This window comes from Cydia strobilella, chromosome 8 (assembly GCF_947568885.1).
Source record: "Cydia strobilella chromosome 8, ilCydStro3.1, whole genome shotgun sequence".
NCBI classification, from domain to species: Eukaryota; Metazoa; Arthropoda; class Insecta; order Lepidoptera; family Tortricidae; genus Cydia; species Cydia strobilella.
This window is the reverse complement of record NC_086048.1, coordinates 17,163,287-17,176,945: the sequence shown is the minus strand read 5'-3', so window position 1 is coordinate 17,176,945 and position 13,659 is coordinate 17,163,287. Positions and strand designations below refer to the sequence as shown.

The following is a 13,659-nucleotide window of genomic DNA, read 5'->3' as shown; positions in this document are numbered from 1 at the left end:
AATCATTTTCCCGCGTCTATTTGTAATAGTGTTCAGAATAGCTCTTCTTTCACTCACTCTTATTAGCACCTCCTCATTCGTTATCCTGTCTCTCCAACTAATGCCTTCCATTCGCCTCCAGCACCACATTTCAAATGCTTCCATTACTCTACTCCAGCACTCGTATTTGTAGATTAAATGTCTGCCAGTGAGATCGAAATCAACTTTATAAGAAGCACGGCGCGCGGGGCCCCGACGCAGTGCTATAAGGATCCTAACAGCAGTGTTATATCCCTAAGGATATTCATACAATATTATGCAACTGTTGTGTTTTTTTTTATTCTGACTTTTAGGCAAATATATACAAACCATCACAAAATACAACCGTTGCACAAAATACTATTTACGATTTTATCAATACGTTGATAATTTTACGCAAAGTCAGATTGACGCGTTCAAAACGCATTAGGTTTCATGTGAGAGAAATAATGTGTAATGCAATGCATTTACGAAATTATGTCATAAATTTACATGTAAGTGTCCAAAATAAATAAACGTCTGTAGTCTCGTCCTCTATTTAAAACCATTTTGTCAAATGTAGATAAGTTTTATTAAAAAAGGATAATAGACCATCTTGTGACCTTACCTATCGCTTTGCTTTTAACTTTTACACTAACCTTTGCTTACAGAGATAAAACCACGATAAAACTAATGTACCAGTTTTTTTCCATAGCAGTGGTAATTGACCATTCAGGAGGAAAGTAATGACCATTCAGGAGGGGAAAAGAGGTTCAGGCCGACCTCCCGCGACTTGGAGTCAGACCATTAAAAAGGACCTGAAATTGGTGGAGGTAGATACGGAGACAACACAAAACCGTACATTGTGTAAACGTACAAGGAGGGCTGACCCCAAATGATATGGGACATATACAGCCAGGAAGAAGAAGAACAGTGGTAATTAACCGCTTTAAATCCTAGTCCGAAGGCCGGGATAAACGCTAACGTGACTTTATGAACTAGTAAGTTTCATCAAGTATCAAGTTTATCTACATTGTAGTTTATTACAAGAAAAAAACCCAAGAAATCATGCTCACTGTACTTTCAACGCAGTCTGATCGATTATGCAGAATAATGTACACGTGTGGCATCGTTTAATAATTTAACAGAGCGTTTCGTGCTTGGGTTTCAAACCCTTGAAACGATCCGCAAACTGATGATTTGGAAGTAATTAAGTTCATTGCGTTCGTAAAGCTAGCAGCAGAAGTAACCAAGCAGGTGAGGTGTTTAAAATGATCTACACGCGCTCTTATTCTCATGGCAATACAGTCGTGTTCAGTTCATTTTGAACACCTTACCCTTAACAACTTCTGCTGCTGACTGTTTGTCGTATAAATGAAAGGAGTTGTGCGCATTCAAACACACAGTATTTACATAATAACATAGACACGCTCTATTTGTCGATTTTGCATAGACAACGCTGAACTGTAGAATTATACACTAATTTAGTCTAGAGAATGAAGTGCAAATTTTCACAGCTCGTATGGTGTTGTCTTTACGTAATTGGGAACCAATGTTTTGTATTTGTCTTGTCAAGATTCAATATTAATATTATTAGCTTATTTCGTATAAGTTTGCCTATCTTTTACCTGTAGGTACCTAATTTGTTATAAAAATAAAACCAGATTCTTTGATGTCTGTTGCCAATTTACATCAGCGATTCTTTCTCCCGCTTTTCCGGTTGCAACTTAAATGAGCCTATCGTTCGCTTGTTAGGTACTATCTTCATGAATTCGACTACCTTTTGATCTTTACACTCAAAGAAAAACTAGGCCTTATTGCGATCAGCGAATTTTTTCATGTAAAAATGTAAGTTGTATTTAGAATTTATGATACAGTTGTGGTGGCCAGAAATTGACCTTCTGAGACTAGTTGTACTTATGATATAATCGGAAGTGTAATAAGAAATGGTTCTGAATAACTATTTTGGTATATGAAGAAACTTAAACAAATGAGAAACCTATATTGAGTGAGTTTTACATAATATCCTAATTAGTTAAATAAATATTTTAATATAATAAGGTGGGCCTTATATGCCTCACTTACCTTACACGTGTGCTGATGTTTGTCTACGTATTTGGCAGAAAGGATGTTTGACGTAATTATTAACACAAATATGGAATGGTGTTTTGAAAATTACGCCTTATGCCTCACTAACCTTACACGTGTGCTGATGTTTGTCTACGTATTTCGCAGAAAGCCAAAACCCTTTCTGCCAAACACGTAGACAAACATCAGCACACGTGTAAGTGAGGCATATAAGGCCCGCCTTAATTTAAATTGAAATATTTATTTAACTAATTAGGATATTATGTAAAACTCACTCAAAATAGGTTTCTTATTTCTTTAAGTTTATTCATATAACAAATAGTTATAAAAATATCACGGCACACTTGAAAAATACAAGTTTTATAAAAGTATTGCGTTAATGCATTCCCCGGACTGGGGAAGCCCATTGGGGAGTGGTATGTGGGACGCGCTCCTCCCGTACATCCTCTATTAGCCAGAGGAAGGGGAGGAGAATACCTAACACCCCCTGCGGCGTCACCCTCTGTACCGTTAGGGGAGCGTCATGGGATCGCTTGCGGCATTCTAGTTAGGCTCGGCTCGGCTCGGCTAGTTAGTGTAAATCATAACTAAACGATCGTAACAAATTGATTACTATGTAGGAACTGAACCACATTGCAATCAAGGACGACCGGTCCAGGTCGCGTGAGGAAAGCTGCGTGCACCACTGCACTGACGTGCACCGTTACGGTGCCGCGTAGAACACGTAACGGACGGTTCCTACACTTAAATATTGCTCGTTAGTACTAAAATAACTACTACATTAACATTTTATGACAGCTTAATCACACCGACATTGACCTCCATGGATTCAGACTTTTCCGGACTTATTGAATCCGCTTTTCGTAAGCAAACGTACAAGCAACTCATTTGCTTTAGACAAAAGCTACCGCATAACTATTGTCCAAATGCTTTAACTATTGTCCAGATATTTCAGAATGTACTCTAATATGTTTGTTTACGTGTCACAATTATTGATTGACATGAATTTAATTTGTTTTTGTTTTATTAATTTGTTGTTATGTTATTTCATTTAAATCTTACTTAACTTTAATTTTGAATTTAATTTTAATGTTACATATTTTAATTTTAATATTAATTTAATTCAAACAAATATGGACTCTTAATTGTCTGAAATAAATGATTTTTTTATTATTTTACTTTATATTTTGATTCAAACTTCAACATTTATTCAGCAAGGGCACTTTCACACGTCAACATTGAATTTACATACAAGCAAAATAATAATAATAATACATCAACAATTAAAATATACAACTAACCGCAACTACCATTTCAAACTAACGTACGTAACATATACTTAGAGATGTATAAGGTCTCTTAATATCGAATTACATAAAAAAACTATACATAAAAAAAACTAAAATTATTTAGATGTTTCAGAACTATATGATTATAAAGTTTATCAAATTATCCTCAGAGATGTATACTTGTATAGGGTCTCCAAGAGTCAAAGTTACACTGTAGTAACGACAGCGCAATTAAATGTGCCTGTACTTTGAGTGGGGTTTTTCTGTATGATACCGTAGAACTTTAAAGAAAAATGAGGCAAAGAAGAACAGTAGTATGTATTAAACCTGCTCCTGTTACCTAGCATCACTGAAATGTAAAAAATCATTTTTAAATCATCAGTTATTTGGTTCTGTATAGCGTATTTACATAGCTGGAATGTTGCTCATAAAAGCTCTTTCTCATGGAAGTTGTACTATTCGCCTAGAACTACAGCGCGCCGTGTTGAGTAGGCTGGGTAAAGTGGATGATGACCAAACTTAACCCTATAGCACACCCTATAGCGAACCGACAAATAACTTGTTAATATGCATCAAGGAGAAATGGCATGATTGGTGTCACCTTTAGCTGTCACTCATTGGTTTCGTATAGAATAGAATAGAATAGAATTTGTTTATTCATTATAAAAACACAATACAAATTTGTATCACAAACTTATACGTATTTTAAATAATTATCGTCAAACATCATAATATTCATAATTATATAAGTACATATGTACATTACAATTTATTTGAACTTAAACTAAGGACAAATTATATTTACCTACTTACACTATTTTTTCTTTAAATCGACGTCAAATTTGGAGTAGTCATTTGTGAGGTATTCTTTAACGCTATACAGTGTGCGAGATAATAGCAGCGTTTTCAGGCGTATACGAAAAGAACTCTCACTTTCGATATTCTTCACATGGTAAGGTAGTTTATTGTAAAGTTCACAGCCCATTGCATTTGGCAAGCGTTTTGAAAGTTTCAGCCTGTACACATTCGGTACTATATCAAGGGATCTTTTGGTATGGCGAGGGTTGCATTGAGACCGTGTCTTGAATTCGTGGATGTTCTTTCTCATATGTATGATTACCTCCATTATGTAAACTGAGATAGATGTTAAAATACTCAATTTTATAAAGTGCTCTCTACAAGAATCTCTAAACTTTGCACCAACAAGTACTCTGATTGCTTGTTTTTGCATCTTCAGGACGCGTTCATTATCAGAAGAGAAGTTCATTATCAGAAGATACATCGTATACATAAATAGACTTACTTTAGACACGTTACGAACAACTGTTTGTGATTGCATACTTGTAAAACTTATAAAAACCGTAACCCCATTACACCCCTTGGGGACGATGTCTTGTATAAAATATCCTATTAGTTTGGATCGTTCATAATCTAGGGTTTTAACTACCCAAATGAAAATTCTTTTCTAATATGTTTTGTAATGTGATTCTGAACCAAACATATAAAGTAACATTATAGTACGTTTAGATTATAATTACTAAGGATTCTGTGACATTAGCGCTACGACTTACGTTTAATAACAAAACTTCCGTGAGACACAGACATATTAAATATTTTAATAACGGGTCACGGGGGTACGGAGTGAAACATGGCGAGCGTTTTTCGACTTAAAATACGTGAGTGACCCGTTATTAATATATTTAATATGATTTACGTTTAGTTTGTACTATTGCGCTGTAATTGATTTTTCTCGTTTCCTACCAGCTTGTTTACGCTTTGAGCGGCATGCGTGCATACGTGCGTCGGTTTTGCAACGCCCGGTCGGGGCCCATCGGCTGCACTCACCTGCAGTTGCATAAATGCATTGCGAAATGCGTATCGCGGTCACTGCCGCCGCCGCATAGCTAAGGGCACTCGCCGCACCCTTCGCTACTAAACTTTGCTACCGTATTGGTTGTTGCTGCTGTTATTAGTACTATACTATTTACCTACATGCTGTCATCCGATATTATCAAATTTCATTTTAGCTCTAGTTATTTTTTTTCGTGATTTAATAATACAAAGGCGCAGAAAATAAACGCTTTTTCGCACCTTGACATTGAACAAGATTGTTGCTTTTGACATACTTCTGTTCTTGTCGTTTATGTTTCAAGTACGATTTTGAAGTAGTCGCAAGTTCAAGTGGAAAACTTTGCCTTTTACGAAAATACAGTATTTGTGACTTTTTAGTGAGCTTTTATCTCTAGTACACACGTAAGCTCATTTTGTAATAGGCATACGAGTATAACATACTCGTATCATAGGTAGAGGGAAAGCTAAGGAACAGGAACTACAGTTTTATTATGATAAAGTTTCGTAATAACAATTTTACTATTTATTAGTATTTCTCGACCACGTTCTTAATTAGCTGCCGAATGTTGTAAATTAAAAATATTTACATGTCTGAAATTTGATGTAAACTAAATCAATACTTACACGTCTATACTTATACGTATAATTGTGAAATAAATTAATGCAATAACTTGACAGAAACACAAGTAGCATTTGCAAACGAATCCATTCAGAGCGCGATGTCTACAATAAGTTCTAAATTACCTACTTAGTTTGCCTAAACATATGCCTTACTGTAATTTATGTAGCTCATTAGAACATAATGTGCTTCTTTGAGCGTACAACTAGAATTTGAGAGCGCAGTCTTTTTTGATGCTAATTTTGCTACCGCGTTTCGTGTCGCCGCGATTGAGAGGTGTTTTGCTCTCAAAAAATTGTTTGAAAACTTTGTGTGCGTTATTTGCGCGTAACAGTCTGACGTCATAAATACAGTATTTGTGACTTTTTAATGAGCTTTTATCTCTAGTACACACGTATGCTCATTTTGTAATAGGCATACGAGTATAACATACTCGTATCCTATAGGTAGAGGGAAAGCTAAGGAACAGGAACTACAGTTTTATTATGATAAAGTTTCGTAATAACAATTTGACTATTTATTACTAGTTCTCAAGGCGGCTAAAGGTATCTCATTTGCTCTAACAGCTGTGTAAATGCTTATTACAACAAATTCGATTACATGGAGTTTAAAAACTAAGCCGACACGGTTTCTTTTCAAATATAACTTTATTCGGAAGTTTTTTTAACAATGTAGTAGGTTGCAACCGTCACAAATGAATCAGTCCTCGTTTGTCAGAATCAGCTCGTTAGTTCTGACGTCCTAGTCTACCTTCTGCTTCCACCGTTCCTCGTTCCACACGAAGGTTGTGTGTGTTCTCCTACCTTAGTGTAATATCAATCAACCTGTAGTCTTGTAAAAATAATACTTACGAATGCCTGTTTGTTACAGCGCGTGACCACATGCGGGCCGGCGTGCGGCTCGGCGGGCGCGAGCGCCCCCAGTGTGGCCGGCGTGGCGCGCCGCCTTGCCTCCAGCTTGCAAAGCACATCTACGGGCTCTCTGCCCGACTACGGCACACAGATCGTCGACCCCTACCGCCTGCTGGAGGACGACCTTAACGGGATATACGAGGACATACGATCGGTGAGTACAACCAGCACTGGAAAGGACCTACTTATGAAACATCTACACAGTTCTTTGCTAAATTCCTTGCCTGAACACCTACTCCTAGGCCGCCTCCAGTCTATAAATCACACATCACACAGGTAAGTATAAGTATTAGGGTCGACTATCGCCTTCTGGAAGACAACATTAACGATACGAGGATATATCATCGGTGAATAGTAACCTGCAATCTCTAATGGCAGAGACAGTATCTTCACCGTACTACGAGTTTGTTGACGTTTCGTAAGTTTTCACAGGCATGTAGAAATAAAGCCTGTGCAAATCTATGAATATTAGCTAAATGCGATGTGCGAGGGGGGAACTAAAAGCGATTATCGCGCTTGACGTGGTAAATAGGTACATGAAGTTTCATGGCTCAAATGCTCGTATTATCTGATGAGAAAAATGTGGTCATTATAACGTTTGATCTAAGCCAGTTTAAAAGTGCAGTGAAAGGGATCGCTAATTATTAATTACTCTTATAAAGATTATTAATTTCAAAGAAATCTTTAGTTGTAAATTATGCTTGGTGCCTGGTACAATAAATTTCTATTAATTAAATCACAATCACTTAATATTACTTTCAGTCATACTTTCGTTACATTCATTGTTATACTACCTAACATCGGAATCCTTTTAAAAATGTTACGGTTTTATGACAGCCAACGATTCAGACTTTCGTCTTTACGATCCCTTTTTATTAGTGTTCCGTACACGGACTTGTTCACGGAGCACTTATGGGAACACTTCGATGATGGAAATCGGTTAGACCCGTTTTTTTTTAATTTAGAACTCTTTGTCTGTCATTAGTTCAAAAACTACTTGCCGTTCTTCACACACCTACAAGAGATTTATCCATTGCCCATACTATGTATTTAGTTGCGGACATAACTTTACACTTAAGAGTCCCCAGCAAGCTCTGCCGAATTGCACCTTCCCATACAAACGTAGTTCCGATCTCATTTTTAAACTACGTATTGGATTGTAATGAAACTTTGCACATACAATGATATGAGGTATATCTAGGTCTGAAATTAGTTTATATAGCTCGAGTTTATAAAACAAACGAAATAGAGCAAAAACAAGTTTTGTATGAAAAACTTAAATTCACTGTATTTTTTAAACTATGGTATCTGAAGCTATATAAACTAATTACAGACATAGATATACCTTATCCTATTGTAAGTACAAAGTTTCAGAGCAATCTAGCTAGTCGTTTTAAAATGAGAGCGGAACTATGTTTGTATGTAGAACCGATCATGCCGGAGACCCTTAACACCAATACTTAATTTTACGCCAATGACCTTGAGATTGACTTACGAAAGCAGTTTTCGTCATGCTTTTTGATCTTTTTAACTTGTTGTTCTCAATTGGCCCTTATTCGAATAATAGACCGCCTTTTGTACTCTTTTTATGTGCAATAAAGTTTGAAATAAATAATAGTAGAACCAACGGTATCCGGTATCGTATAAAAAGGTTTAATCTTTTTATATTAATAAGCCGAGAGTACTTCATAATATGGGCAGTATGTTACGTTGAGTAAACAATATCATTTTTAACGAGACTCATTGTTTAATGTTCCCAAACCGCTAATTCGGAGTATAACGTTTTTCCTATAGGCTTAACAGTTGAAGGCATGTTTACAATAACAACATAACTATCATTTTTTGCGGATTTGAGTTTTTGGCATCATAGCATTCGTCTAAGTAGGATCTACACGTAGAGCAAAAGATAGTGTCCAAAAATGACCCCAATTGTCCAAAATCAGTCCCCAAAAAAATAAATCCACTAGTTAAGATAAATCTGTACCCTTTCTGATAGAATACAAAACATGATTTCTATAGAAACTTGTTTTATTTTCTTACAAAAAGAACATAACTTACAAAATTTTACAAAAACAGCATAAGTGACGAACTTATTTTTCAATTTTTTTAGTAGGTTAGCTACTACCTGCAGCTTATGGTCGAGATTCAGGCAGCGCTCGCTCAATACATTGCGGGTTCAATATAATGACGCGTTCAGGGTGCTGTTGCGGCTGCCGCGGCATTGCAACGCGTCTGGCATGTTCGCGAACGCACACGTAGACGGTTTCCATGCGACGCTGCGCAAGCGCTGCGCCGCGACGCTCCGCAGAGTCCGCTACAGCAGCCACAGCCTTCTGAGCGTAGCAGCGGGGAGGTGGGACAGTGGCCTAATCAGGCACTGGTCCTCGCTTCACTTAGGTTTAGGTACTAATGTAGTTATTTAAGTATTTTTTGTTACTAACAAACTATGGACACTTATTCGTCTGAAATAAATGCATTTTATTTTATTATTTATTTATTACTAATCACGCCAAAATCATATCGGTATAGGTAGGCGGTAGGCTAGTAGATAATTGCGGTTCAGACACGAGGTCTGAGGAAGCGTTTGCTCCTACGCCCCCGCGCCAGATACCTAAACAAAGATCCACAGCGCACACCTGAAGGTGCATGTGCCCACCCATGGTTTTCGTAATTCAAACTATACCGTTATTTTAAAACCGGCAAAGTGCGAGACGGACTCGCGCACGAAGGGTTCCGTACCATTACGCAAATAACGGTAATAAAATCACGTAAATGTGACGTTTTCAATCAAAAGGTACCACATTGTCGCTTGTCGATAAGGTTGATTTCTAATTGAAGCCATATGGAAATAGCGCCTTGCTGACAAGCGACAATAAGTACCCTTTTGGTTGAAAATGGCACAAATATTTATTTTATACTGTTTTTAGTATTTGTTGTTATAGCGGCAACAGAAATACATCATCTGTGAAAATTTCAACTGTCTAGCTATCACGTTTCATGAGATACAGCCTGGTGACAGACGGACAGACGGACGGACAGCGAAGTCTTAGTAATAGGGTTCCGTTTTTACCCTTCGGGTACGGTACCCTAAGAACTGTCAATTGCCTTTCAATCGCAACAAAAGCACACATCGCTTCATATTTTCATAACACAATAAGTTTGATAGTGGCGAGTGTTGCAGTGTCCATTGATCGGCAAGTGTGTCAAAGTCACGACGCGTTAGCGCGGGCGTGGATTGTGCAATTCACACATCACTGATAATTATTTTGGTTTACGATGTACTTACAATATGATTGAGTATGACCTGACACGGCTGCGTAGAATAGACATATATTTAAGTAGTTCATTTAGTATGGCCCAGGAATACGGGCCGTATTCCTGGGCCATACTGAATGAACGTCGCAGTTTTTTTAAGTAAGGCGGGAAATTTATACTATTGGTGTTCCCTCCTATGTTATAAATATTTTCATTGACCTTAGACCTTGGTCGACAGTTGACATTCAACGCTGTGTACAGCGATACATTACATTGTATGGAACGACCTCAAACATAAATGGTCTAGGTACTTCGAAGCCAAACTTGACATATTCTGTATGCATTTTATTCTAAGTGAAATTAGAATCAAAGAAAAATTACATTTGCTAAAAAGAGCAAGCACCCCAGTTGCAATAGATTGTCCGATAGACATGTTTTATTATGCCTGAACAGACTGGGTCATGTTTTTATATCATTATAATACCATAGTGACTTAGTTACAAACTTCACAGAAAGTAAATGCGGTCTTTATAGCCTTTAGCGTCCTACTGTCCTAATACTAGTATAAATTACCTTTAATGAAATTTAAATAGATAGATAGATAGATAAAACGTTTATTTGGATGCTGCAAAACACACAATTTTAGTGTAAAGTATAAGTAGGTACATTGCAGTCAGAACAAAACTTAAGTACTAAATTAAATTAACAAAAAATTTTTTACTTAAACACGAAAAATTAGTTTTTAGTGGTTAGCTGCACGCTGTGTGCATTGCAGCAACAACAAATGGGTTCCGACTCAGCTATACGCTCCACTCTATTGAGCGGAGCACTGATATTCTGCCGGAACCCAGAATGTTCCAATAAATCATTATTAATTGGAACAGTTGCTTTTGTTTTGTTTTGTTTCGTTCGATTTTAAAATGAATCAAATTCAATTATATTTTCTAATACCGTTGATTCAAATTGAACTGTTAATTTTTATTGTATGATTGGCCGCTAGAAGTTAAACATGTCTGCACGGTAGCTCCGTGACCTATCACGTGTGTATGCACTGACTCGACTACCTAGCCTAACGTATCTTTGTTTTGCGTTCTCACTTATTACCTTATTTATTCATTAGTTGTTTAAAATTTGCGCACCTAATGGATATATATTAAATTGTGTCAACAGTTGTCATGTCGTCATGTTCATGTCATTTCCATATTATTATTGTCATGTTTATTTATTTCATGACGTACTATACTAACCGAATTAACCAATTACATATTTCTGTGCCAATTACCTATTTATATGCAGTACAAACGTTTTATTGTGCGAACTGCGGCTAATAATCTCTATCGGAAAATACTTTATGCAGCCTTAAAATCCAACCGACTGCGCCAATATTGTTATGTGGCTTGGAGTAAACACGGTTTGACGTTTCAAACTAGACTGATTTAATTTGGGACGTAGTCCTGCTTATAAGGGAGACAAATCTCATTAGGATAGGTATACATGAGAATAATAAAAACATTATGGTCTCAGGACCATGTGAGATAAGTTAACACTAATGACAAATAACTGAAATTACAATAATTGATGAAAAATACTTACCAAACTTATTATGATTTCAAACTATTGGGAAAGGTAAATAAACATGTGAGTAACAACTTAAAAACTAGCAATAGGTATATGGATCATAATTATATAACAACCATAATGAATGTTGTAAATCGGGCCTAATAACTAACTCATAGATAACACTATTGGGTTAGGCAGGTAGGCAGACAGGTAAGGTAGGGCTTCTAATAAAACGCCTATTAAATATTAAGTGAAAAGTGCTTATCATACGGGATAACGTATGATATTTCTAACCCTAAACAATCGGTAGAAGTAAGCAATTGGACATCCAAAGAGCCTCGCTCACCTACTTTCCGTTTGGAAAACCCGTCAGAAACCGGGCGGCGTTTCTACGCGTTTCCTACTTTGCTAGGATACCAGTTATTTATTTTCACGCTAGAAGTGGATAGTAAAAGTACTGGTATTGTGGATTCAATGTCGACACGCCGAGAAATTACTTAACTCATCGTGTTATTGTGATTGCTTTAGTTAACGTCGTTGTATTATTGATGTAATAAGAGTGATCAAAAATAGGAGCCTAACGCGAAACTAATAATTTAGATATTAATAAATTAGGAGTAGGTCTTTATTTTATAAAATCGGCCAAGTGCGAGTCGGACTCGCGCACGAAGGTACCAAAAACGTTTCTTGTATGGGAGCCCCACTTAAATATTTATTTTATTCTGTTTTTAGTATTTGTTGTTATAGCGGCAACAGAAATACATCATCTGTGAAAATTTTAACTGTCTAGCTATCACGGTTCATGAGATACAGCCTGGTGACAGACGGACAGACAGACAGAGGAGTCTTAGTAATAGGGTCCTGTTTTTACCCTTTGGGTACGGAACCCTAATAAATATGATTTAAGTCCGTAGAATTGGTGAATCATTACTACTACTTTTCTTAGAAGTAAGCAGATAAACAAATGTGATAATAAAAATGGCCTTTATTTATTACCACAATGACTATGAGTTTTCTTTACTAGACTTATATTGACCGGGATATAGACCGTGATTACCTTTAAATAATACAAAAGGTAATCACGGTCTATATCCCGGTCAATATAAGTCTAGTGAAACTAACCGTGAATCATTCAAAACTCTAATTGAGTTTTCTTTAGTTATGCAAACATAGCATATCAACGGTTTTACCAGAAGGACATAGTGTAAAATTAGAGTATACATGTTATTCCCTCTAGTATAACCGTGCTTTTTAATGAAGCAGCGAAGTGCCTCAAAAATAGGCACGTCTTTTTCACCACATCCGTCGGGAATATCGACCCCCCCATAGCTTTAAATATTTTTTCTATAACAGACTATTTTTACTAGACTATTTTTATGTACCTATCGCATAGAGCAGGCCTTGTTCTCTAAGATACATAACTTTTTTTTTTACCTAGTACATATATCAAACATTGACTTGCCGAGAGTCGTGTTGTCTCAATATCCTTGGTAAATTAATCCACATTCAGATTTGGTTGGGAAGTAGGAGTTACGTCTTTTAGGATGTCATTCTTTTATCATGGAATACGATGTTGCAAATAGGTTAAACGTAAGCGTCTATTACGGTATTTTGTTACACTCGTGCACGTGTATTCACTAAAATGGATCAATTTTTCGCAAAAATTGGGCTTAGTGACCCTTTTATCTGGACCTGCTCACAAAACCATAAAATACACGAGACGACTTGGCAACTAATCCCAAGAATTGGCGTAGGCACTAGTTTTTACGAAATTGACCTTCCAACCCAGAGGCAAAGAATAAGTAATAGTATTACCAGAGGGTAAACTAGGTCTTATTGGGATTAGTCCGGTTTCCTCATGATGTTTTCCTTCACCAAAAAGCGACTGGTAAATATTAAATGATATTTCGTACATAAGTTCCGAAAAACTCATGGGTTTGAACCCGCGACCTCCGCTCCGGATTGCAAGTCGCACGCTTATCACTACATAGTATAAAACAAAGTCGCTTTCCGCTGTCTGTCTGTCCCTATGTATGCTTAGATCTTTAAAACTACGCAACGGATTTTGATGCGGTTTTCACCTATCAAT

General features: G+C 36.7%; 1 protein-coding gene across 1 annotated transcript in view; it reads left to right on the top strand.

The window, feature by feature from the left end:
* LOC134743758 (all trans-polyprenyl-diphosphate synthase PDSS1) overlaps positions 1-13,659 on the top strand; it is a 79,930-nt gene that overhangs the window by 22,632 nt on the left and 43,639 nt on the right. The window contains exon 2 of the mRNA XM_063677402.1: positions 6,715-6,909. Within this exon, the coding sequence (XP_063533472.1) occupies positions 6,715-6,909 (195 nt within the window). The remainder of the gene's footprint in view (positions 1-6,714; positions 6,910-13,659) is intronic.